This window comes from Cucurbita pepo, chromosome 12 (genome assembly GCF_057944985.1).
Source record: "Cucurbita pepo subsp. pepo isolate OVF chromosome 12, ASM5794498v1, whole genome shotgun sequence".
Lineage (NCBI taxonomy): Eukaryota > Viridiplantae > Streptophyta > Magnoliopsida > Cucurbitales > Cucurbitaceae > Cucurbita > Cucurbita pepo.
The window spans coordinates 11,412,236-11,436,970 of record NC_141809.1 but is presented as its reverse complement, the minus strand read 5'-3'; the positions used below and the strand labels follow the sequence as shown (position 1 = coordinate 11,436,970).

Genomic DNA, 24,735 nt, shown 5'->3' with positions numbered 1-24,735 from the left:
TTATATAGATGTATTCAGATGAGACACTACACTCTCATATGAGATATGATGAGGTCGCGTCTCAACCCAAGATATCGATCGTTCACTATTGTGCCTATGCAAGCTTACTAAGTATGAGAACAAAAGTTGGTTCACCTCGAGATGAGATTCACTATATAGGAGATATGCGACGCTAAAACCCAGAGAACAGTTTTCAGACCCAAAAAGGGTTATGACATGTAACAGAACCGCTCAGAGCTTCGAGACCTTCCTAGAAGCTTAAATAATTGTAAAATTACGTCGAATTTCCTGGAGCCCAGTGGGAATCCTCTCAATACCTACTAAATATTGGATGTGACGAGAGCTACAAGTAGGCGACTTATCAAGTATTTTTATATTCACCCTATTCCTCATTTCTTTTTCAAATGTTCATTGATCATCAATCGAGATAGAGAAGTGTTCAGAAATTGAGAATTCACAAAGGGGATTGTCCCGGTTCGTCTTTGTATTTGATATTTGAAACCTCAAAAATCGTTCGAAAATCGTCGTGATAGGAAGTACTATTATCAATCTCGTCCTTCATCATCATAATCATCACAAGAGCGAAAAGAAACAAAGTGAATAAGGCAAAAAAAATTGCTCAACAAAGTCACATCCTCTAAAGTACACATAAATGAATGAAAATATAATGCACATACAAATATTTAATTTTGGAGCAAATCTTTTGTGCTCGTAAATGTAGCTAAAGTTTTAATACATCCAAGTGTAAAAAAAACAAAACAAAACAATAGGTTGCAAAAGAACATAGATGTGGCCACTAAAAACTGTGCTCAAGTACAGTTATTATATTACATGTGATCCTTTAAGAACATAATATATTTGTCGTGTAATTTAAAACCTTAATTTATAGTGTTCTTCTTGGAAGGCAACGGAACCTTGTTACAGTATTCTCCCAGTGCCATCACAGGAAAAACTTCTCTAAATGCTGCGAAGTGCAAGGTGCAATTTTTGAAGAACTCTCCAGTAATTTCCTGCGCATGTTTAACGACATAATTAAGTAACCATTCCTTCTTGTATTCATTAGGGGTATGTTTTAGAACGAAGAACAAACATGGCACCCACCTCTTGAGGAAAATCACCATCTTCAGTTTGAGAATTGATCAACAACTTGGCTGCTCGATGAATGGGACCCGGGTCTACATCCGCCTGTTGTGTTTGTTTTGAATGGAAACCGTTAGTATTTTGTTTTTAAAAATTGTTTTGCCGATTAGTCGTAGGGAGAGAGGTGTAGGGGACTTGCCTGTCCTGCAGCTATCAAACCCATCATACCCCAAGCTGTTTGCACCAAATTTGATCGTTTCCCATCGAGCGGTATATATCTCTATAGAACAAAAATTTGGATCACGACATCGTTCTAAGCTATCGCTACATCAACGCCTAAGCTAAGATTTGACTGACAAATATGGATGTGTTTACCTTGTAAGGACATGACAAGTAGCTCTCTCCAAATCCTCCTTCTGGATTCTGTATCTTGATAAGAAAATTGGCACCTTTACGAAGCGCCTCGCAATTTTCGTAAGTCTTCCCCGCCATCGACAATGCCTTAAGCGCGAACCACGTTCCATAAGTATAGCAAATCCCCCAATTTCCATACCTATGCAATGAATGGTAATTTTGTTCATATCAGCTCTGTCACTGATTCGCCATTAAAAACAAGAACAAATGCTGCTTATGTATTAATGCATGCCTTACCAAGAACCATCAGGCAATTGTATGTCCTGAAGAAACTGAACCGCCTTGTTGATGAAATTATTGATCTCTTTCTTTCTGTGTTCTGGGTATTGTTTCCTAAACAAGAGTATGGCCTGCAACGCTGATGAGGTGCACTCCACATGCCTGTGAACCATTCATCATTACCATAAATAACAAGATAAAATTCTCAACAAAACCAGAACTTTAAGAGAATGTTCATAAACCATACTGGTGCTCGATGATTAGATCTTCAAGAAATTCCACTGGATTCAGCCACTAAACAAAATACAACATAATATTAGAGGAATGTGATGGAGTTATGGAGAGATCAATAATGAATTAACCATGAGTGTAGCTACCTCCATCCAGTAGTAACTAGACGCTGGCTCCCAGGCTGGTAAGCCTCCGTTTTTGCTCTGCATGTTCAGGATGACATTGACAGCATCGTAGAAGCGTTGAGGTTCCATCTTCTCACCGACTATTTCCGGTGGTAGCAACGAAAGTAGCAGGCAACACTAGAAATTTATAAGTTTCATTGTTAATGGCCAAACCCAGAACCCAAATAATGAATGAAACTGGAATTCGAAGGCAGGAGGACACCTTCAAGTTCTCGGCGGTGCAGTCAGACACTTGCCATCCATGGTCACAGTCTGAAAATGTCCAAGATCCTTTAGACATGTAGCGGAACATACTTTTGTAGTCACCAGGAGGGTTGTTTCTAACCTTCAACATTTGACCAAACACATATATAAGTCAGGGGAGAGCAGAGCAGGGCAAGGCAGGGCAGCTAACTAGCATTTAATTATCACGCACCTGGGAGTTCTTGATGAACTCATGGCCATTGTTAAGCGCAGACCCGATGTCATGTGTGATATTACAAGCAAGCAGAGCTTGCATGGCGAGGGCAGCATCCCATGACTGGCTACCAAAACTCTGCATTTTCATGCCATCTTCAGCCATCCATAAGTAATCCGGAATTCGGGCAAAATGCTTCTTCACATACTCACTATTGGGATCTTCAACCCAGCAAGCAAGCATGCATAACGGCTGTGTACATAATCACAAAAATCCAGATTAACTAAGATTATCATTGCATTCATATGAACTAACTCATGAATTAACCCAAATTCAACCTTTTCAACGCAGCCAATGGTAATGTAGCGACTGTTTTCATCCTCGTAATGAATGTGCCTCATGGTTTCGTCGAGGGCCTTTTGGCGAATCAATTTGTTGAAAGGCCAGCGGGTCATGAGTGGTTCACTGAGCATGTAAAGAGTGTCCCAAAGCAGGTCTTGGACAAAGGGATGTGGGAAGTACAGGTCTTCCTGCAATATCAATTAAGTTATATACATATATATACACTATACTATACAGAGGATAGTTAACTAAGGCATAGATTATGGTTGTACCGTAGCACACATGTGACGAACTTTCCTCCAATTAATTTTCTCGTAAGCTTGGGTGTGAAGTTCATCTCTTAATTGTAAAACAAGAGGCGTTAGAGGAGCTTGAAACCTTTTGCCGTACAAGTAAGACATGGGCATGTAGGTGATTCGAGTGTAGCACATCATGTTAGCTGCATCACATATTCATGTAAATTTAAGTATTCATTCATATGAACTTTATGTGGATATTGATATTGATATGAACTTACATGGATGAATGGGTACCCAAGTGGGAAACATCCAATACTCAGGAGGCATGGGGTTGCTAGCAGACCAGTCGAACAGGTTTAATATCTTCAACCCATCAATTAAAGAACAATGGTTAGTTAATAATAATGTAAACAGAAAGGATATGAACCAGAAACTATGCATACCGAGAGCCACGTCTTTCCCCAGGAGAGTATGGAGGTGACGCCGCCGTGGTCACGGATCCAGATTCTGCCTTTGGCAACTGCCTCAACGTCAGGCTCTTCACCAAGTAAACGTAGAGAGATATAATTGAAGGTCGTGCAGAACATGTTACTGTGCCCACCGACGTGTAATCCCCATCCGCCGTCTTCATTCTGTGAACATAAGTACATTAATCAAATGTGGGAATCCTCCCTCGAACAAAGTACACTATCAAGCCTCTCCCTAAATAGTCATCCATCCATCTAACACTATTTTAGATGGCTTTCTTTCGAGCACATTGCTAGTTCAATAGAGCTTTACCATGGATCTTCGCTATAACTACACCTTCAAAACTCACAACTTCTTTATTCGGACACCTAAGTCATATTACGACAACACCTTCACGGCTCACAAAGACACCTTTGAGGCTCCCTCTTTGTTCAACACTTGAATCACTATTGACATAACTAAGTTTAAATAAGGGTATGACTTTGATAACACGTGATAAGACAACGAACAGCTCTCGTAGTTTTGATTTTAGTTTTTCCAAAAGATCTCATGTCAATCTCTTGCTTATATACCAGGACATATCACAATTAAGGAAAAGATCCAAGTAAAGAACACATGATCCTAGGGCATTTATCGAAAACTGAAAGTAAAAGCCAATGAAGCTTAAATTTAATAGCTACCTGATGGTTGTAAAGGTAGCGCATCATTTCCTTCTTGTGCTCCGGACTGAAAGCGGAATCCATAAAACCCATGATGTACATGCAAATGAGCAGAGGGCACAAGTAAAATAGTGGCCCCGATGTTTCGCTGGGCCAGTGTCCATCGCTCGCCTGTATGGCCTCCAGGAAATACGCCCCTCTCTTCATTGCATCGGACGCCATTTCGTAAGTGATTTCTTCTCCATCTTCAACCTTCACCGGTGGGATACTTTGCTTGAAATTTTTCTCCCTCAGAAGCTGCAATCAAATAATAAGAATTATACATTTCTTTTTCTAATTTTTCTAATTAAATGATTTTGTTGTAGCCGATACTGATTCTCACGAACGATTGTAAATCTTTTCCCCTCCTAAATTTCCTCTCCGATCATTCTTCTTCTTCTTCTCTTCCTTCTCCCGTTTTTTATTATAAAAAACATAATCAATAGAGAGGTTGGCGCTCTGAAGGCGATAGAAAAGAGGAGGGAGATCTGTGGAAAGAGGGAGGGCTGAGGCGGCGCGTCTGGGCAACGACGACGGTAGAGGACGAGCGCCGACGGTGGACTGATCGACGATGACATTAAGGAAGGAAAAAAAAAAAAAAGCGGTCGTTGAAGGTAGAAGACGGAAGGAGGAAGACAAGAGAGAGAAAACGAAAAAAAAAAAAACAATAAAAAAATGTTTTTAATTTAATAATTAAAAAATAGAAAATAATTTTTTTTAATAAAAAAAATAGGCATTATACAATCTTTTTTTATTAGTAATTAACGAAAAAAAACAAATAACAAAATGCAAATTTTAGGAATATGGTTTTTTTTTTAATTATTTTGTAATTTATGGAAATTTTAAATTATTTTTTAAACATAAATGTTCAAGTAGTTTGGCGTAATAGACATATATTTTTTTATATTCAAATTTTATTTTTTATTTTCTTTTAAAAAAAAGTAAAATTCTGGATTAGCCAAAGGAGACCGAGTAAAATAAAAAAAAAAGTAAAAAATAAAAAATAAAACGTTTTTAATTTAATAATTGAAAAACATAAAATAATTTTTTTTTAATAAAAAGTAGCTTTATACGAGAATTTTATTAATAATCAACAAAATATTTTAAGATTAAAATCGTTGAATTTAAAAAGTTAGGGATCAAATCAAATTTTAGAGACGAAAAATAGTTTTTTTTATATAATTATTTTGTAATTAATGATGCATAATCATTATACATCATTGTTAAAATCCAAATAATAATAATTAAAGAAAAAAAAAAGACGAAAAAAGGGGAGAAATATGAATATAAATCTTAGGTAGGAGGTTAACGCCAACCCGAGACCGAGATAAACTAGTAAAAGTTCACGATTCAATACTTTTTTTAGTTAAAAAAAAAAACGTCGGTTTTCAAAATTCAACAAATAAACGAACACTCCATATCGACGATTACACTAGTTAAGATGTAAGTAGCACTAAAAGATTTAGACATGAAAATTACCTGAAGACGCCAGAGCAAGTCAGCGCTAGGAAAGCCCTTAAGACGATTTTTAGTGAATTCATTACGAACGCGTTCAACTTCAGCTCGTTCATCGGGGGAGCCAGCGTCGGGGTCGAATTCCCATATTTGTCGTCCGACAAAGTTGTTCATGGAATAGATGTAAGGGTCATTACCACCATCAGCAACCTTGAGCCTCCACATGATGAGACAAAGAAAGGTGAGAAAGCTAGCCGCTTGGTTATTGAATTCCGACCGCCACGCACACAGACACAGACACAGGCACTCGTTTTATACACACACACAGACAGACACACAAGAGCTTAAACCTTAGCAACCTCGAGCTGAATCAGACAGCACATGCGCACTGATATGGACAGCCTAAACCCAACCTCCCTACCCTTCCCATTACATTCATAAATATGGTGTTTTTATAAATATCCTTGTGTTCGTCGTGCCAGTTTTCTTACATTCTATCCAACTAATTCCTAAAGTCAACCCCAATAAATAATAATCCTCCATTATTATATTAATTATAATACCAACAATATATTGAGGGATTTTAATTTTTTTTTTATTTTTTTTATTTTATTATATAATGTTGTTTATACGAGAGCTCTTGGTAGGATAGAGAAACTATAAAGAAAATAAACGTGGAGCGAGAAGAGATTTCTCTATTCCAATCCCGACCTTGTCTTACCTCCCTTTTTAAATATATATTGTTTTTTTTTACGGTGAAAAATTATGTTGTAATATCGAAATTTAAGTCTTTAAAAATTATGAATATTATTACATTAATTACTTGTATGAGTCTTTTCTTTTTTTTTAATTGAGATACGAAGATTTAAATCTTTAATTTTGAGTAAGGGAGCACACGCTAATTACAATTTTTTTTTAATTTAATTATATAGTTTTTACTTATTTAATTAATATAAAGGAAGACAAAATTATATATTATATTTTTAATTAGAAAAATTATATTGTAATATTTATTAGGTTATTTTATATTTTTTTTAATATAAACTATATTGAAAAATAATTTAAAAAATCTTTCAAAAAAATACAAAAATAGGAAAAAAATTACCTTCTTATATTAAAAAAATAAATAAATATTTTCTCAATATAAAAATTAAAATACGAGATAAAGACAGAGAAATCTAGGTTTTTCCGCCTCGTCTTGTGTACATCTCTAAATACTAATTAGTGGTATACATTAACGACGTGGGTAGGTAACAAAAAAAGTTAAAATTAGCATGACGATTAAAGTGACCGTTTTGTTAGGCAAAGTTAAATGATTTTGAACGTTTCTGAGCACTTACATCTTCACACTAAATGCATGTCATAGTATCCCGTCTCTACCTTCATTAACCTCGTGAACATTTTTAAATACTAATTAGTAGTATACGACGATGATGTAGACAGGTAGGTAGGTAGCAAAAAAGAAGTTAAAATTAGCGTGACGATAGCGTTTTGGTAGGCATAGTTAAGTGATTTTGAACGTTTGTGAGCACTTGGAGCGGGTTCACACAATGGGCATGTCCACAGTATATGGATGGTTAGGGAATAGAAACAAACCCAAATATTAAATAATCCCCTGCTCCACGTCATACCACCGAACGGTGGGGACTTGGACTTTTCCTTATTCTTTTTTACTAAGTTGACGTGCTCACCCACCAACATCAATATTATATATATATTAAATATATATTTATTATTTATTTAATTACTTGTTGACCCGACTCTAAATATCCTTCATTTTAGGATCTTTATTATTTAGGGTCGGGTTTAGACATTTTTTTTAAAATAAAATTCAATTATTTAGATCGTAAATTTTTTTAACTCGACTCGCTATATATAATTTGGGCTATGTTAGCTAGGATTATTCGAGTTTGTTAAATTTTTTATTTTTAATATAAGTAAAATGTTAGTTTGTTATATATATTTTGAAAAAAGAGTTATATATAAAATAAATTTATGTATATTTATTAACAATAAATTCGATTAAGTCAAAATTGTACGAGTTTGGGTTAGTCGTATTTTTTAGGTCTTCCATTCTTTTAAACACCCTTTTCACCCCTAACCACAACTCATTCACTGATTCTTCAACATCAGTCCGTTCTACTTAATTTCATCCAAACTTCATCTTGGTCATGGATAGATCACCTAGGTTCAGGTACATAAGCTCAAGTGGTTCCCTTAACCAAGCCACTGCCTACCAGATTGTACGAGGATTTGAACCTCCAACTTTAAAATAGATACTATATCTCAATTACGACAAAACTATGCCTACTTTGACAGTCTAAAATCTTTAAATTATTATTTCATTTTAATTTTATAACAAATGAGACGGGTTTTGAAAATATAATATATTTATATATAAATGTTAAAAAAGATAAATCATTAATAACGGCAATAGAATTAAAATTTCCAAAAAATAATAATGTGAATGCATGAATATATAAACAAATAAAAATTAAAAAAAACATATCATATAAGGTCAAATAATATGATGGATTTGATGTATCTTATGATTCTCGTTTATTTAATATCTTATTAATTTCATGCCCTTCACGCAATCAATCACCGATCTTGTAGTAATAGCAAAGCCCATATAATTCCTTATTTTATTTTATTTTCATTATTATTATTATTATTCATTATATTGTATGACTTTGTCAAATATGAGTTGTGAATAATATTATATTAATTACTTACCTCCCACGCATCCATTTTTATATCTACACTTGTTTCTCTTTGACTTTTTTTTCTTTTTTTTTACATTATTTTAATTCTTAATCAAATTATTGGATATTTATAATAATTATATATTATATGGTAAAAAATAGTATTTGTAATGTATTTAATGTTACCCCCTCATTGTCCTTCTTATTATTATTTTTGCACTATTATTTTGCATTTACCAACCCCGGAAGTTATAATAATTACGTACTGACCCCCACGATTTGGACCTTTGACCCAGTTAGGCATCTACCTTCTTCCTTGCCACCATACAATGCCGCCTTATTTTTGGAAATTATTATTATTATTATTATTATTATTATTATTATTATTATTATTATTATTATTATTATTATTATTTAGTATGCTTAATGCCGGCTTCCAACTTCCAACTATGGAATAATATTTTATTAATTAATGAAATGGACCGATGATTTTGATTACTTGCTACCTACTTTTACTCGTTAATGAAAATGAGTCATAATTATTTTGTTTTTTTTGTTTTTTGAAAATTAAGTTTATTGATAATTTTTTTATTTATGAATTAATGAAACTGATGGGTGACGATTTTGACTGAGTAATGCTTCGATCTGATCCAAGAGATAGGTACCTCTGTCGAGAGCTTTGCTAAGCTCTCGTGTCATTGTAGAGGTGAAATTTGCTACCTACTTTTTCTCGTTAATTAAAGCTGGTTAGATAACTATTTTGTTTTTTTGTTTTTTTTTTATTTAAAAAATTAAGTTTATTGATAATTTTTTTATTTATGAATTAATGAAACAGACAGATGATCTTGACTGAGTAATGCTTCAATCTAATCTAAGAGATAGGTGTCAGCTCAACATCTCTATCGAGAGCTCTGCTATTATGTCGTGTAGAGGTGAAATTTGCTACCTACTTTTTCTTGTTAATTAAAGCTGGTTCGATAACCATTTTGTTTTTTTTTCGAGAATTTTTGGAGCACAGATTGCGAATTAAAATGGGCCGAAAACATAGTGAACATATTTACAAATAAAATGAGAATTTAAAATATATATATATACATGAAAATATATCTGTCATTCACATGTCGTATCATAATCATATCATATCGTAAACACCTCGTGGTCATATCGTTCCCTAACTTATCATAGCCTTAACATTCTTATATCTATCCATGAACGTACCTTAGTCATATCGTTACAAGAATGTATCATAACGCTATTGTTTTATCAATCTATCATAATCTTATCTCTTTCTACTTATAACCTAACCATATTCTTTTATCCATCGATCGTGACCATATCGTTTTTATCAATCTCTCATATCCATAGCACTTCGATACGTAACCTAACCTTAACGTTTCATGAACATATCTTACTTCTATCATTACATTACGTTTAGTGCATCATTCTCGTATCCTATCTCAAACATATCATTAAATACATCGTCCCATAAGTATTATCATACAATTCACATATTATAACATATACATATCATATCATAAACATATCGCTCCATAAATCATTCACACATATCAATATAGATGACACGTGCAGAACCACAGGACACATGTCAACATCAAATATAACCATGCTGATAGTAAGACCACTTACTTGATTAACTTAGGCTCGTATCACCAATTTGTCCTTAATAAAAATTTGATTTTGCCATTTGAATCCAAGTCTGCCTATGTGAACCCATAACATCAATTTCAAGTTCAATTCTCTATATTTTATAATGCTTACCGACCTTGTCTTAGAACATGCGAGCATTACAGACTTTATCTTAAAATATTAAATATTATCTTGATCTTTTTTAACTGTGGTGGAGGTTAACTAGGTTCTTTTAGATCATCTTAACGATTTATATCTTTGACTCTCATTTGAACGACTCTCTTAACTAGCTCTCGGAGCTAATCTGGTTTTGGGAGTATTAAGATTTTGTTCACTAATTTCCTCTCACGATCCTTGTGTTATATATATATATATATAACTGTTCTAGCTCTAGCACCGTATTCATATCTCAGTTCATTTATGCATGTGGAGACAGAGATATAAATCTGTCTATCACTTGAACTAATGATCAGCTAGCCCGAATATGGATAAAACCCATAATAAAAAATCATAATACCTACGTTTACAACTTCCTCGTTTCTTGATCGATTTCAGTAATTTAAGCTCAGATCCACGAAGAATAATCCATGGAATAACTTTCGTGAAGAATGATGTTAGGGCGATCTTACCCGATCTTGATTTAAAAAATGGTTTCTAAACTTTCTTTCTCGAGTTACTCAGTTTGGAGGAAAACTAAAAACTATAAAAGATACTCCTTAGACTTTGACCATTGACTTTGACTATTATGTGTTTTTAACAAGTCAATTTCTAACGTGCGATTAAATGGAGATTTCATTTACCACGTGATCTTATTTGCATATGGTATGCTGTACGACGTGGACTTTTCAAGTAGAGTTGAATGTTTAAGAACTAATTAAAAACGTTTAAAGTACGTTTAAAAATTTATTGTAATTTTTTTTAATTACCGAGAATAAATATACAATTTTGATCGTTAAAAGAGTACGAGCTTATTATTGGCATTTGAATTTATTACCCTTCACATTTGTAAAATAAATAAATACAATTTTATAAACTTATATTCATATTTTAATCAAAATGTTCTCTTTCATAAAAAAAAAAAAAACTAAATAAATAAAAAAAATAAAAAAATCATCCCAAAATCCAAGAATAATAAACATTTGGGCCAAGCTTTGAGCCCAAGCCCAAAAAGTGATCGTAATGGCCCAACGAAGAGTTCACCCGAGACTGAACAAAGTTCAAGGAGTTTGATGAGAAGCTCATTGGAAACGTGAAATTTGACGATGGATTAATTGTACCGATCCAAGATAAATGATTTATCTTGTTTCAGTGTAAAAGTGACGACCAACGTCTAATGACCAAGGTATATTATATCCCAAGCTCGAAGAGTAATATTATCGGTTTTGGTCAAATGACAAACGAAGGAACCTGAGTGGAGTTAGCGGGCTCTTTCCTCAAGATGTTCGACAGAAATGGAACCTTGTTGATGATTGTAAAACGAACCAGCTATGCAAAAAGTTGTCTAATCTCCAAACAATCAAGATTGTCGTTCCCAACTCAAACCAGTTTCCGTGCTGAGGGACCACTGGCTCCATTACTCCCCTAATGTGAAATAAAATTTTAAAAAATAAAATAAAATAAAAATAAAAAACTCAATGGATCAAAATAACGAAAAATATCACTCTCTAAATTTGAAGTTAAGAATTGGTCTTTTCAGTGAGTGTTCTCTTCTGATTGTCTCGAGGCTTTGCTTCCTCACCCACAGTCGCGGCGAACACAGAGATGCAGCTTCTCACCGGTGTCAAGAATCCTGCTACAATGGTGACGATGGCGACGGCGATCATTTTCATTGCGTCAATGCCGTTAGCTTGGTCAAAGGAGCAACTCAGCTCGAGGGAATGTGAGGATCTAGGTTTCACAGGCCTTGCTCTCTGTTCCGATTGTCATACTTTAGCTGAATATATTAAAGATCAAGGTGATGCGTTTGATTCACTGGATTTTTTTTTTATTTTTTATTTTTTATTTTTTATTTATACGCATTCTTGGTTCGGCTTTGAATTTATATCTTTGTTATTGCATTTCTTCCATTTTCGTGACTATTTCTCGTGAATTCGGAGCAGCTTAATGATTTTTTTCGCTTATTTTCTTGATCTTCTGCGTTCTTTTGAATGATTGATTGTTCATCTTGTGTTGGGTTTGATTACGGATCTTTTTTTGCTTGATTTAGACTTGGGATTTCCGGATTACTTTGTTGTAGTCTGGATGTATTACAGTTGGCTTTAATTTCGATATTTGAATTTCTTAGTATTGTGGATAGAGTTTGCTAATGTCATTTCTTATTTTATCCGAAGATACATTGGTGCTGAGTTGAGAGACAGACTTAGGGTCCTACTTCTGTGATTGTCCGAGAATTTATTAGGGAAGAAGATGGCTTCTGAAATTCTGATGTAATAATTCATATTTTTTTCAAGTTTTCTCAAGAGATTACAAAATTGCGTCCAGAGATTGAATTGTGGGAAGAAAGAAGTCCTCAACATTTTGAAGCGATAGATCATCTTGTTCCTTCTGTGATTTGTTGATTATGTTTTTCAGAAATTATGTATCATGTCTTTCTGATAAGTCGTGATTTGAATGCAATTAGTGATTGTTAGGGTTATTCCTTTTGGTTACTTTCTTTTTATTTTTTGCAATGACCTTTTTCCACACCCTTTTTGATTGCTAAGCCCCAGCATAATTTTAGAGGTCGAACGGGGTTTTGGACCTTTTTCCACACCCTTTTTTAGCTTTGTTTTCACATAGATCTATTTGTTTTAGTTAAATTAAAGACATTCTTTCTTGTGAATATTGATTTCAAGTGCATTTATTATGTGCCATCTGATCACAACTCTAAAAGATTAGGAGTTTGAAAAGTCTCCAAAGTGGCCATATTTGCTAAATATGAAGAGGCTTATAAAGTTGGTTAGGGAAATTGTTTTCCACGCATTAGACTGTAAGGGCACTTTATAAAATCCTACATGCTCCCTGTCTCTTCTCCCAATCATAGTTCTTGAAAATAGTTTTAGAAACAATAGCAGTAACCAGTCTTTTCAAAAATAGCACCCGAACATCACTTTTCGGAAAAAAAAGCAAAAGAAAAGAAAATGCTATGGTAGTTGGCTTGGCTGGAGGAGATTCTTTTACCCCTTCCCCCCTCCCTGAGTTCCATGATTTTTAAACGTTTATGCAACTGCATGTGGAATCAAGAAATGGGTTGCAAGATGTGGAGTTAATTTAACATATTGCCTTTTAGTTTTGCAGTTTAAGAATTTGTAAGTTTACAAATGAGTTTTACGTGAACATGTCAAAAGATGTAATTTCTAATGATGAATTCAGTGATTGTTGCACTGGCAATTCTGGCAACGCTGGATCTGTGGATTGCTAACGACTTCAAATAGTTTTTATCCGAAATCCAGAAGAAAAAAGAACTGATAGTTCAAAATCTGCAACCGTTTTGTGTCAGCTTATGCAATAATTTTGAAATTTATTGTTTTTTATATTACACGCTATCCTCATGCCCAGATTTGTACTGCAGAATTAGTGACGGATTGTTTGAAATGCTGCACGGAGGATTCTGATGATGCCACGAGTAAGGTATGCAAAATGTTATAAATTTGCTGATTTCTGGAAGGGGAATCAATGAAATCCTGTTTCTCCCCCAAAATTGCAGTAACTTACCATTCCATTTGTGATTAATATATCACACTTATAAACTGAATGCTTGTTCGGCCCTGTGGTAGAGATGTCAATCGGAAACACATTAGTTTAACATATTACATAGGACTAACAATTTCTGCCTTTATGTAATTATCACAACTATGGTCCAAATAAGGTTTCAGTGGACAAGGGAAACTAAGTCAGTTTAAGAAAAAGGTGATTCAAGGGATGTGCAACGCATTTATCAATGCATATCACAACCCTGTTGAAGTGGGGGATTATGATCAAGTGCAACCTATTAATTCCCCTTATTTTGTAAATTACCATAGGTACATATCCATAGTATTTTAATTTTCTTACATCAGTGTTTCAAACTTCTGGACAGATATTCTACTTTCGTTATGAGACAATTACTTATTCCAAGAGGCTAGTAGTTTGTTTGCCTTTTCCACTTAGCCCTATACCCTTCCATGGTGTTACAGGGACTACTGCTCTATGATAAAGGAGATCTTGATGAACTCTCCTTTTCGAGATAAAGGAAGATTGTTGTCCTAGGCTTGCTCCATTGATATCTTGTGAGATTTGTGACTTGAGGGGAATAGTAGGATCTTCAGAGGGGCTGACAGGTTCATTACTTGGAGTTTTTGTAACTATTAGTTTAGTCTTATACTTTTTCAATGGTGTTCATTCTCGTAGGTTGTTAAAAGCTCCTTTTGGGAGCTTGTTTTTTGTATGCCCCATATATTATTTTATTTCTCTCGATGAAAGTTATTTTGTTTAAAAAAAAAAAAACACTTAAAAGTAAAAAAGGAAAAGAAAAGAAAAACTAGGTTGATGCCTAGGTTGATGGCTAGCCATAAAGTCTTGTTAAACCTTGAAAGGGATGTCCCAGGGAGAAATGCCTCGTATGCATCCAGAATTTTTATCCTCTCAAACTCCCCAGTTCAGTACTCTGTTGGTTGTATTTCATAACTATTTGCATGTGGGTGTTTTTTCATTTATTTTGACAAAGGATGAAAGCCAAGTTCATTGACTGCAGATAACTTATTCTGGTGCCATGCTGGAGGTCTGCATGAGGAAGCTAGTTTTCTATCCTGAAATTGTTGGCTTCATTGAAGAAGAAAAGGATCAATTCCCTTCAGTTAATGTTCAATATACCTTCAACTCTCCACCGAAGCTTATTTTGCTGGATGATGAGGGCCAACATAAAGAAAGCATTAGGTAACTTCTGAAGCGCCAGGACTTTCTCATCTTATACTGTCTGCATCACACATATAATATATCAGAGCAAAACCAAGTGAATGAAGAATGTTTGAGGAGGTTAATATAGTGTATAGAACGATATAGATTTTGTAATGACCGTTGATAATCTCGATATCGCACATAAGGTGAAAAAATTTTTTTTGAACATTTTTCCCCTTTTTTTTTTTTTTTTGCAGGATTGATAATTGGAAACGCGAACATATTTTGCAGTTCCTGAAAGAGAAGGTTAAGCAGCGATCTTCAGCAATTTAAGGTTCTCACTTTTTTCCCTTCTTAATCTCTGTAAAAAACTTAATGCAGAATTTGAACGAAACTATTATCAGCCAAAAAACTTGAGGTGAGTGAACACTAATTTTGTCAATGTCATGGATAGTTGGAAAGATAACTGATTTCCTCGTCTAAATCTTTTACTCCTTAAAAATCCTTTAGAAGTTTGACTGATCTTATATACAATTTTATACACATTGTTGTTTACACGCTTTATCATCTAATAACGTTGTATCTAGCCCGATCATTTTTTTTCCTATCTATAATGAAAACCAATCTAACCTTTTTTTTTTTTTTTTTTTTTTTTATCAATGATGTATGCTTTAACTAATTGAGCTTTACCTAAGTTAGTACGGATGAAGCACCTTTTATCTTTTAAAGAATGAAATCTTAATATCTACTTTCTTATATAAAATGGAAATAATAGTAATAGTTTTGTTGGTCACGATCGGTTTGAATGGATTGAATCCCGATTCATATCAATTTGTCTACATCCTAAAGACCTTTGGAAGGTGGCAAAAGAGAAGATGTCAAAGTTTATGTGAATTGATGTATTCACTCTGTTTACCATAAGATCTAATGTAAAAGGAACGATTATACAATCTAACTGCTTCTGTAACGCTGCTGATTTGATGCTTGGAATGGCATATTGATTGGCTATGAACTGACCATTTGGGCAGAAATCTAAATGTATAGGGCTAAAAAATTCCTGCTTCTGAAAAAGCTTTGCAGAGAAGAAGTAGACAAAGGAAACGATTACCTTCTTTTATCAAACAGTGACTAAAACATCATTATATAGTAAGTTATGGGTTTCTATGATGAAAGAAGTGGTTTGGAAGATATATGGGATAGAATCCTTCTTATAACTTCCCTATGTTCGTCAGAAACTGCAGAATTTTGCAAGGACTCTTTACCTTTGATCATAAGTTCACAAGAAACTTAAGGGTTTACTTAATTTAGATTAGCAACATATAAAAAATACAGGTAAGGATGAGTAGCAAACCTTTGGTGGAATAGAAATGAGATAGCTTTCATGAACAGAGGAAGGGCTTCTTTTCTGTTCCATTCGTTTTTTCTAATCTTTGTCACCTATCCCTTGAAGAGAAAGCTACAGCTAATGAAGCAATACTTTCTTGTAAATATGTTTGGGATGAAAATAAGATCATTTTCTTTTCCTTTTCCTTTGGTTGATTGAAGCAATAGTTTTGTAATTTCAGTTGCTTTGTTGCTTATTAGAAGTCCTCTACCATTTCTACAAGCTTTTTCTATTTTATTTTATTTTATTTTTAAACACGAATAAACAGTTGTGATCCATATGTGTGGCAAATACTCGAAAAAATCTGACCATCCCGCAAGCTTCCAGGTTCAGTTTGATTAGCGGTTGGTTCGGTTTGATCCAATCAGGTGCGATCTTATTTGGTTCGGTTCATTGTGTTTCTTCAATTTAAGTTGGTTTTTTCTCGTCCAAATTATGTTAAGATTCATAAATTGTGAAGTTCATATGAGATTGTGTTGGTGAGTTTTGACCTCTTTTATGCTTTAAGTCATTAGGAGAAATATATCTTGACTACATGATATAAATCAAGATATTTCACTCGTACATTATTACTAAGGTGGAGAATAATATTAATATATCAATTATATAGATTAAATGACGTGTACCAACGATTTTCTTTAACGTTAGCAAGGATGGAGAATCAAACTATAGATTATTAGGATGATAATTTGTTTCTTATCTACTAAGATATGCCCATATTAACGTATCAATGATGTATTTGCGTCACTGATATATTCGTTATAAAGTTAAACAATGATAGTCATATATCAAATAATCGATATACCAATGATGTCTCCATAAAATCATGTTGCAGTTGTACGGTTTTTGGTCTTTATTAGATAATAAGAATTTTACAATAGTTGTACGTGACATGTAACCACCAATAAATTTACTTAGTAGTATATCAACAATACTTGTATGTATAGATGAATTTTAGTGTATCATTCATGAAAATATATAATAGATAATATATGAATTGAAGTGTATTGGTTCCTGCATCATATATTAATCTCTATTCTCGTGAAAATTTTCATTTATTCATTTATTTTTATAGGGAATGAGATAGGAATTCCTTATGGAAAATTCACGAGGAATACATTTCAAAATTTTTAAGGTATAATCTCAACTTTTCAATATAATTTTAATTAAAAAATGCAAACTATCCTAATGAATCCAACAATATTTCATAAGAAAAATATAAAATAATGTTCGATATTAGTTTTAAAAAGTGGAATTTCAATATTACAGTATAGTTTTCCACTTAAGAAATATATATGGGTATATGATGGAATTTAATTTGGATGAGATCAAAAATGAGGATGGGATAAAGATCGGAAATAAATCTCTTCCCAAATCGGAAATATACATCAAGAAACTAGTAGATATTTTTTACTTTTCGACCTCATATCCAATATCCCTATTACATATTAAAGGAAATAACACACCGAACATTATATTTTGAAACAAAATATTAACGTTGATAAGGGTATTCTGAAATTGTTTAAAAAAAAATTTAAAAATATTTTTGGGATATATAAATTTTTTAAAGTTAAAAATTTTCTTAAAAAATATTTTTATTAATTTAGTAATTAAAAAAAAAAGAAACTTGTAGAAAGTTAAACTTTGTAGAAAATTTGAGCGGTATATCTGGTTGTACCGAAAACCACGGTCGGAAAGAAACGCAGGTTGAGTTCGGTGAAGTGGATAAGAGCGACGATGCAAATAGCCGCTACGAACTTCTTTCTTTCGGCAAACCCCAAGGTGAATCGTTCCTTCTGTCCGGCTCTATTTGTGTTTATCTCCCATTTACCGATCAACTTTCAGAGAATCATATTCCGTATTCAATGATAAATAGATGCAATTTTTTACTTTGTTATTGGACTATATATTGAGTGAGCAAGGAAGAACAGAGGTAGCGAACAATATAACACAAAGTATTATGTATTGGCCAACTACAATCTGTGCTAACAGAGCTGTTGGTTTTCTTCTGGGCAAAATATTTGAAGAGGAAAAAATCCCACATGGTAAATGTCATCTAAAGTGATGGATTTCAAGTGTTATGTAGTGGTTTATTGCTACATTTTTGTCGGGTCTTAGTTAGAAACACTCTTATGTCTTGGTTTCCTATGCTAACTAAAGTTAAATTCCTTTGTGTTCTTTCGTTTCAGAGGGAATTTTGAGGGAGTGTTTTTGTAATTGGGGTTGGAGGGAGATTTCTATTTGATGATAATTCTTATGGAGTTTCCTTTTCGGTGGGCCGGGATTTGTTCTCTAGATTGGGAGTTTTTCACTTAAGTTCTCGTGTTCTTTGATTGTTCTTATTACTGAAGTTTTTTTTCTTCTTGTTCCTGTTCTGTGCTGATTTTTGGGACGTTCCATAAAAGTAAATGATGGGAATGTTGTTGTTTGGAGAGAAAGGAGGTTCAACATTGGTATTTGGGATATTTGGCCCCTGGTGGTTGACTGGCTTGCAGGTGTTCGTGTTAAGGTTTACAATATTTGCTTGAAGTAGGAGTATTTGTGTGATAAGTTTTTTGTTAAAAACCAAAAGCATGCTTTTAAGTCATCGAAGTTTGGAATATCCCTTCCGGTACCAAGGGCAGCCGTAAAAGCATCATATTCAACACTAATACCATTCAACAAATATTCAACCAAAAGTTCATTAATTATATGTTCACCAGGAATTGAGTTTTTTTACATATGAAGTCTCTAGATAGACTGGTTTGATCTTCAAGCTTCTTATTATGAATATCTCCTCTCGGGTTCGGTGTCTAGCTTGAGAAGTATTGTTATACAATGTGCTGGGCACACCCCATTTAGCATTCATCATCATACTTCACTATTCTCGCTAGCATCGTATCAGTCAGAAAAATAAAGCCAACTCATAGGCCATGACTGAACGATTATAACTTGGATACAATTTACTTCCATCTATATGCTTTCTAGATTGTTTGCAACAATAGCGCTTATTTTTTTGGGGATACGAAACGGAGTATATTACTGAGAAAAAAGAGAAAAACAGCCTAGGGGTTGGGGAAGAGGGATTCCGCTCCCAACAACTACTAAAAGAGATATTTCCAATTGTAAAGGAGCATGGAAAGAGGACATGAGCTGAACATTTCTACAAAAAAAAAAAAAAAAAGAAAAGAAATCAACATGAGAGGACTTATCTTCCAAAGTTCTTTGACTCCTTCCCGACCAAATATGCCATAGTAAGGCCCATAGCCACAAGGTTCCGCAAGACTTTCATCCTCTTTGCCAACTTCCTACCAGATAAAACTTTAAGGAGTCAATCATCCACTTGTTCGGACAGCAAGAAATGCCAATAACTTCAAACAGAAAAGCCCAACCTCTAGAGGTGACAGTGAAGAAAAAGATGAACAATAGATTCTTTGAGTTTGACAGTCAGAATGATTTGAAGATGAAAATGGTTTAAGGTAATGGACAATAACCGGATTTTGGTTTGGATTTGTGTCACTTGGTTGAGTTGTGGGGTGGGTGCTTGGTCCTCCTCAGGTTGAAGGAAGAACAGATGGAGCAGAACAGGTCCCACTAATTGAAGATGACAACATTTGATCAAGGAAGAAGAAATGCGGCAACAGAGAGTAGTAGAAGAAAGCAGTAGTGTAGGGCTGTGTAATAGCTCAACAACTTTCTATTTACCTCATAATTATACTGAAGTAAAGAAAGCCTAGCATTACCACCTCACACCTAAGTAATGAACTGAAATAAAAGAACATGACATCAGACATCTAGTATAGTGACATGCACAGTCGTCGAAGGCCAGACATAGGAAATAATATCATGCACCAAGAATTATCTGGTCCCATATTTTGTGAAGTTAATTTCATTCTTATTCAACCTTCTTTCTTAATTGTAGGCTATATATCATAAGCAGACAGCAGATTACTTTACTCCAAATCTCACCAGCAAAAGCGTGTCTTTTCCTAGTCAAATGGGATATGGCAGCAGAAAAATTTCTGTGAGGTAATTTCTATTTAATTTTACCAAATTATATGTTCCAAAGAGTTGTATAAGCCAAATTATGAAAGTTAGTCGTGTCCCAGAGTAGGAAGACTTCAGCATCTAATTGATTTAATCTGAACTTTTCTTTTATATGATGAAGCTGATTGGTTGACTATCAAAGTTTACGAAACATATAAACTCATAAAAGACTTTCTTTACTAAGAAATTTTGACTTCTAATCTGGATATATGAATGCTCACGATTGCCTCATTTTTCTCAATTGGATGCTTCACAACCTGTCCTGCTATTTAGTCACTTCAAAATAGAAAGTTAACATGGAGCACCAATTCGCCATCAAGATCATAACTAAATTTTGGATGTAATTTTTCTTTGTGGATGATCGAACCAACTTTTATCTAAAGTAAACTACAAAAAAGGTCCACAAAAAGCAGAAACATACTATAACATAATTACAAGAACAAATGGCAACTGGTTGTTATCAAATTTTTGGATAGGAAGTTACCATTTGCTTTTTGTTAAATCTACTAAAACCCGAAAAAGATAGGCCATGGATTTAATATTTTATCGATTCAGAAACTAGCACGCTATCTAGTAAGTGAGTTATCAATAATAATTAGGGAGGAAATAATATTTGCTTCTCTATGGTTGAGGAGGACCTTCAGTGTGCGGTTCACTTGGAGGAGAGATTGCCTCTCTATGATTGAGGCTGTCCTCTTGAGTTTGCCCTTTTGTAGAATCGCCACGTGTTGTGGCAAGCGAGCTTCTTTGCTATTGCTTGAGATATTTGATTTGAGAGAATGAGGTTGAAAGATCTAGGGAGGAGGTTTCGGGAGGGGGCTCGGGTTAATGCCTCTTTGTGGACATCTGTTAATAGTCTCCTTTGTAATTATGGTATTGGCACGATTTTGTTGGATTGAAGCCTTTTTTTTAGTTAGTTGGGGCTCCTCCTTTTTTGTTGGATGTTTTTTTGTATGCTCTCTTTTTTCATTTTTTCTCAAACCATCACGCCTAACGTCTTAATGATTTACTGTGGGTTCGTTTCTCTCAAAGTATTAAGAATATGATAAGTAGGAGTTGCCTACGTTCCTAATTATAAAAATTATTTTGTTCACTTTACAGTAAAAGTAACAGATATCTTCCAGCTGCTTGTGCTGCATTATCAGGTTAAAATGCATGTCTCTTCGAAGAGCAATTTCAATATTTTCCATTTGTATGAGGACTATGTTAGCTAAAATCTTTAATTCTGTTGTGAGCAGAAGATGTGATTGTTTCTTCTTCTCAGTTTGAAGACTTCTCTGTCACTAAAGCTACAAATATCAATGAGAATAAAGAACTAAAGGTATGAAATACGGTGAGTTTTATTCTTAGATTCCTTATATCTATAATCCTCAGATTACTATCTTTCAAATATTTTGTTTGTAGTTACTTCACTTAGACATTCAATTTAGTCTCTAAAAACAAGTCTACTCCTTGCCATTGATTATCCATTAGTTATTTTAAAAGAATTGAAAAAAATCACAAAAAACTAATGGTAATGTTTGTAAATTCAATGCAGATTCAGGAACCATGTTTTATTTATTTATTTGATTGATTTTTCTTGAGTTTGCAACCAGATTTGTATTGAGGTCTCTGGAGCTAAAACACGAGCAATTTTCGACAATGTGTTCAATGAAATGGTTGATAAAGCGCAGCCTATTCCCGGTTTTAGAAGAGCGAAAGGAGGTAATATCCAGAGGCGTGTTTCTTATTTGAGGTGCTCATGGCTTTCATTTTTGTTTTATCAAAACCATTCTAATAATGTTGCTAGCACCATTGTTTTCGGCCGATCTGTTGTATATTTTACGCGCATGGTTAAGGTTACAGGTGATTGTGTTGTCTTCATGTTGGAGAAATGGAAACGTTACTAAACGACTCCTAAAAATCAGAAAATCGCTTTCTTTAATTCGTTTCTCACAATGTTTTCATTTTTCTTATCCTTTCCAATTCATTTCATTGGACTTGAATAACGCTGTTCTTCATCGAATGTCAGGAAAGACGCCGAATGTAAGTTTTCTTTCCTTTCAATCTCTTGGTTTTCAATAAGCAACTATTGACTATGTCTGAATAATGATAAGTTCATCATTTGTTATCGACAGATACCTCGGGAAATTCTATTAGAGATACTCGGACCTTCGAAGGTGTACAAACAAGTTATTAAGGAAGTTATCAACTCTACTGTTGCTGCATATGTGGAAAAGGTAAAGATATAATTGCCATTTTCATATTCTGGTTTTGAGCTGGGGTTGTCTTAATCTTAAAATCTTAGGCAATTCGAATCCATTTATATGTTTTGCCCTGTTCTGTATGATAGAATTAATAACTCAAGTCTAGAAATTGTTTTAGCATACGGAGTGGAGCCTTCTGCAATCTACGTTAAATAGTGAAAATGTTTTCACTTCATTGTAGATATTTTCTGCACATGGATACAAATATTGTGAGATCCCACGTTGGTTGAAGAGGAGAACGAAACATTCTTTATAAGAGTGTGGAAACCTCTTCCTAGCAGACGCGTTTTAACAACCTTGAGGGAAAGCCCGAAAGGGAAAACCCAAAGAGGACAATATCTGCTAGCGGTGGGCTTGAGCCGTTACAAATGGTATCAGAGTCAGACACCAGGTGATGTGCTAGCGAGGAGGCTGAGCCCCAATGGGGGATGGACACGAGACAGTGTGCCAGCAAGGATGTTGTGCTCCGTAGGGGAGTGGATTGGAGGATCCTACATCGATTGGAGAAGGGAACAAGTGCCAGTGAGGACATTGGGCCCTGAAGGGGGGTGGATTGTGAGATCCCATATCGGTTGGGGAGGAGAGCGAAGCCTTCTTTATAAGAGTGTGGAAACCTCTCCCTAGCAGACATGGACACGAGGCGGTGTGCCAGCCAAGACATTGGGCCCCGAAGCGGGGTGGATTGGAGAATCCCACATCGATTGGAGAAGGGAAAGAGTGTTAGTGAGGATGCTGGGTCCCGAAGGAGGTGAATTGTGAGATCCCATATCGGTTGGGGAGGAGAACGAAGCATTCTATATAAGAGTGTGGAAACCTCTCCCTAGCAGACGCGTTTTAAATACCTTGAGGGGAAACCCAAAAAGGAAAGTTCAAAAAGGACAATATCGGTTAGCAGTGGGCTTGGATCGTTACAAATATGGACAGAGTTCACAGTTTGATCATTTTCCTACATAGTAGTGTTGAGCCTCATCGGTAGAGGTAGTATAGAGGATTTAAAAGCAATTAAAACATCCTCTTCTTCTTTTCTATTGTAATTCATTGCTTATTATATGATAGCTTTTTTATTTGTTCATATCGAAATAGGAACTGGACCGAAAACGACATCGTATCAATGCTATTATACAATGTGACTAGAACTGTGACATAACTGGAATATAATAGAATAGAACTTTTCCCATTATAAAAAAACTAGAAGTGAATTCATTTGCTTAACGTTGGAAGTGCTGTTCATCTTAGTGTTTTTTTCTCTATTTTACCAATGAAGCAGGAAGCTCTAAAAGTGGGTAAAGACCTGAGAATAGAGCAAAGCTATGAGGATCTTGAAGAACAATTTGAACCAGATGAAAAGTTCTTTTTTGATGCCATTATTCAGCTCAATCAAACAAACTGAACTATTGAATTACATTGTAAGATACTTTCACCCTGAATTTTGATTAATTGGAAGTGTTCTTTTTGGCATTTCCAACACTTAATGTAACAAATGTAGTGTTCACACTAAAAAATTTCGAGCCTCGTATTGATATGAATCACGATGTATAATATGGTTTGTGAAGAAATATTTTATAGAGTGATTTAAACTATACATATGAAAGTCTAGTTGGTAGAGTTTTTCAAATGGCTCAAAAAATTTGATCAATTTAACTCATCTTAGAAAGAAAACTATACCGGTTGAATTAGTTCGTGAATTAACCTAAAGGTATTTTGTGTTGAACTGAACTTGATCATATTATTAAGGCCTAAGAGGTTTAGCTCGAATTTAGGGCGACGTAGACGGTTGGAATTTGACTGATAGCCTAAGGTGGCTATGATTGGAGAAAGTTCTGGACGATGGAAAAGATATCGAAAATTCTGAGCTTTTTAATACTCTAGTTGACAAAAACACATAATGACTGTCCTTTGCCTTTGTAACGGTAGGGGTTTCAAAAAGGCAAAAAAAAAAAAATAAAAAAAAAAAAAAAAGAAAAACAAACTCCTTAAATCTCGCCGGAAATCATGGGCTTTCCAGTGAGGCATGCCTTGCTAGCCAAGACGTATTAATGCGTATTAAACCTAGGTACCTTAGTAGCTGTCTTTTCCTTTTTGAGTGACTGTCATACCTGTGAAGGAGAAGGAGGAGCCGAAGGGTTTAGGTGAGGGATCGAAAAC

General features: G+C 34.4%; 3 protein-coding genes across 7 annotated transcripts; 2 read left to right on the top strand and 1 right to left on the bottom strand.

Annotated features, from left to right (window-relative positions):
- Window positions 1-657: 657 nt before the first annotated feature.
- LOC111807343 (isomultiflorenol synthase) lies at window positions 658-6,217 on the bottom strand. 4 transcript variants are annotated; one of them, XM_023693022.2, is made up of 15 exons: window positions 5,753-6,217; window positions 4,256-4,531; window positions 3,551-3,739; window positions 3,386-3,470; window positions 3,141-3,307; window positions 2,865-3,056; window positions 2,545-2,778; window positions 2,332-2,454; window positions 2,091-2,246; window positions 1,961-2,007; window positions 1,732-1,875; window positions 1,456-1,633; window positions 1,280-1,360; window positions 1,102-1,185; window positions 658-1,010 (listed from the first exon to the last, which is right to left on the bottom strand). In XM_023693022.2, exons 1-15 carry the CDS (start codon window positions 5,951-5,953, stop codon window positions 879-881), a joined length of 2,289 nt encoding a protein of 762 aa, XP_023548790.2. In that variant the 5' UTR covers window positions 5,954-6,217; the 3' UTR covers window positions 658-878. The 4 variants fall into 4 exon arrangements, with proteins under 4 accessions (XP_023548790.2, XP_023548791.2, XP_023548792.2 ...); XM_023693023.2 differs by lacking the exon at window positions 5,753-6,217 and adding an exon at window positions 4,607-4,880; XM_023693024.2 differs by lacking the exon at window positions 5,753-6,217 and adding an exon at window positions 4,617-4,880.
- A 5,524-nt stretch (window positions 6,218-11,741) lies between these two features.
- LOC111807710 (uncharacterized) lies at window positions 11,742-15,489 on the top strand. Its single transcript, XM_023693553.2, has 4 exons — window positions 11,742-12,034; window positions 13,631-13,689; window positions 14,792-14,973; window positions 15,192-15,489. The coding sequence occupies exons 1-4, from the start codon at window positions 11,842-11,844 to the stop codon at window positions 15,265-15,267; spliced, it is 510 nt and encodes a 169-aa protein (XP_023549321.1). The 5' UTR covers window positions 11,742-11,841; the 3' UTR covers window positions 15,268-15,489.
- A 2,452-nt stretch (window positions 15,490-17,941) lies between these two features.
- Window positions 17,942-24,048, top strand: LOC111807668 (uncharacterized). Of its 2 annotated transcripts, none has more exons than XM_023693487.2 (8): window positions 17,942-18,100; window positions 20,220-20,326; window positions 21,446-21,489; window positions 21,583-21,665; window positions 21,940-22,048; window positions 22,356-22,369; window positions 22,462-22,563; window positions 23,858-24,048. In XM_023693487.2, the coding sequence occupies exons 1-8, from the start codon at window positions 18,056-18,058 to the stop codon at window positions 23,978-23,980; spliced, it is 627 nt and encodes a 208-aa protein (XP_023549255.2). In that variant the 5' UTR covers window positions 17,942-18,055; the 3' UTR covers window positions 23,981-24,048. The 2 variants fall into 2 exon arrangements, with proteins under 2 accessions (XP_023549255.2, XP_023549254.2); XM_023693486.2 differs by having other exon boundaries at window positions 23,855-24,048.
- Window positions 24,049-24,735: the final 687 nt, after the last annotated feature.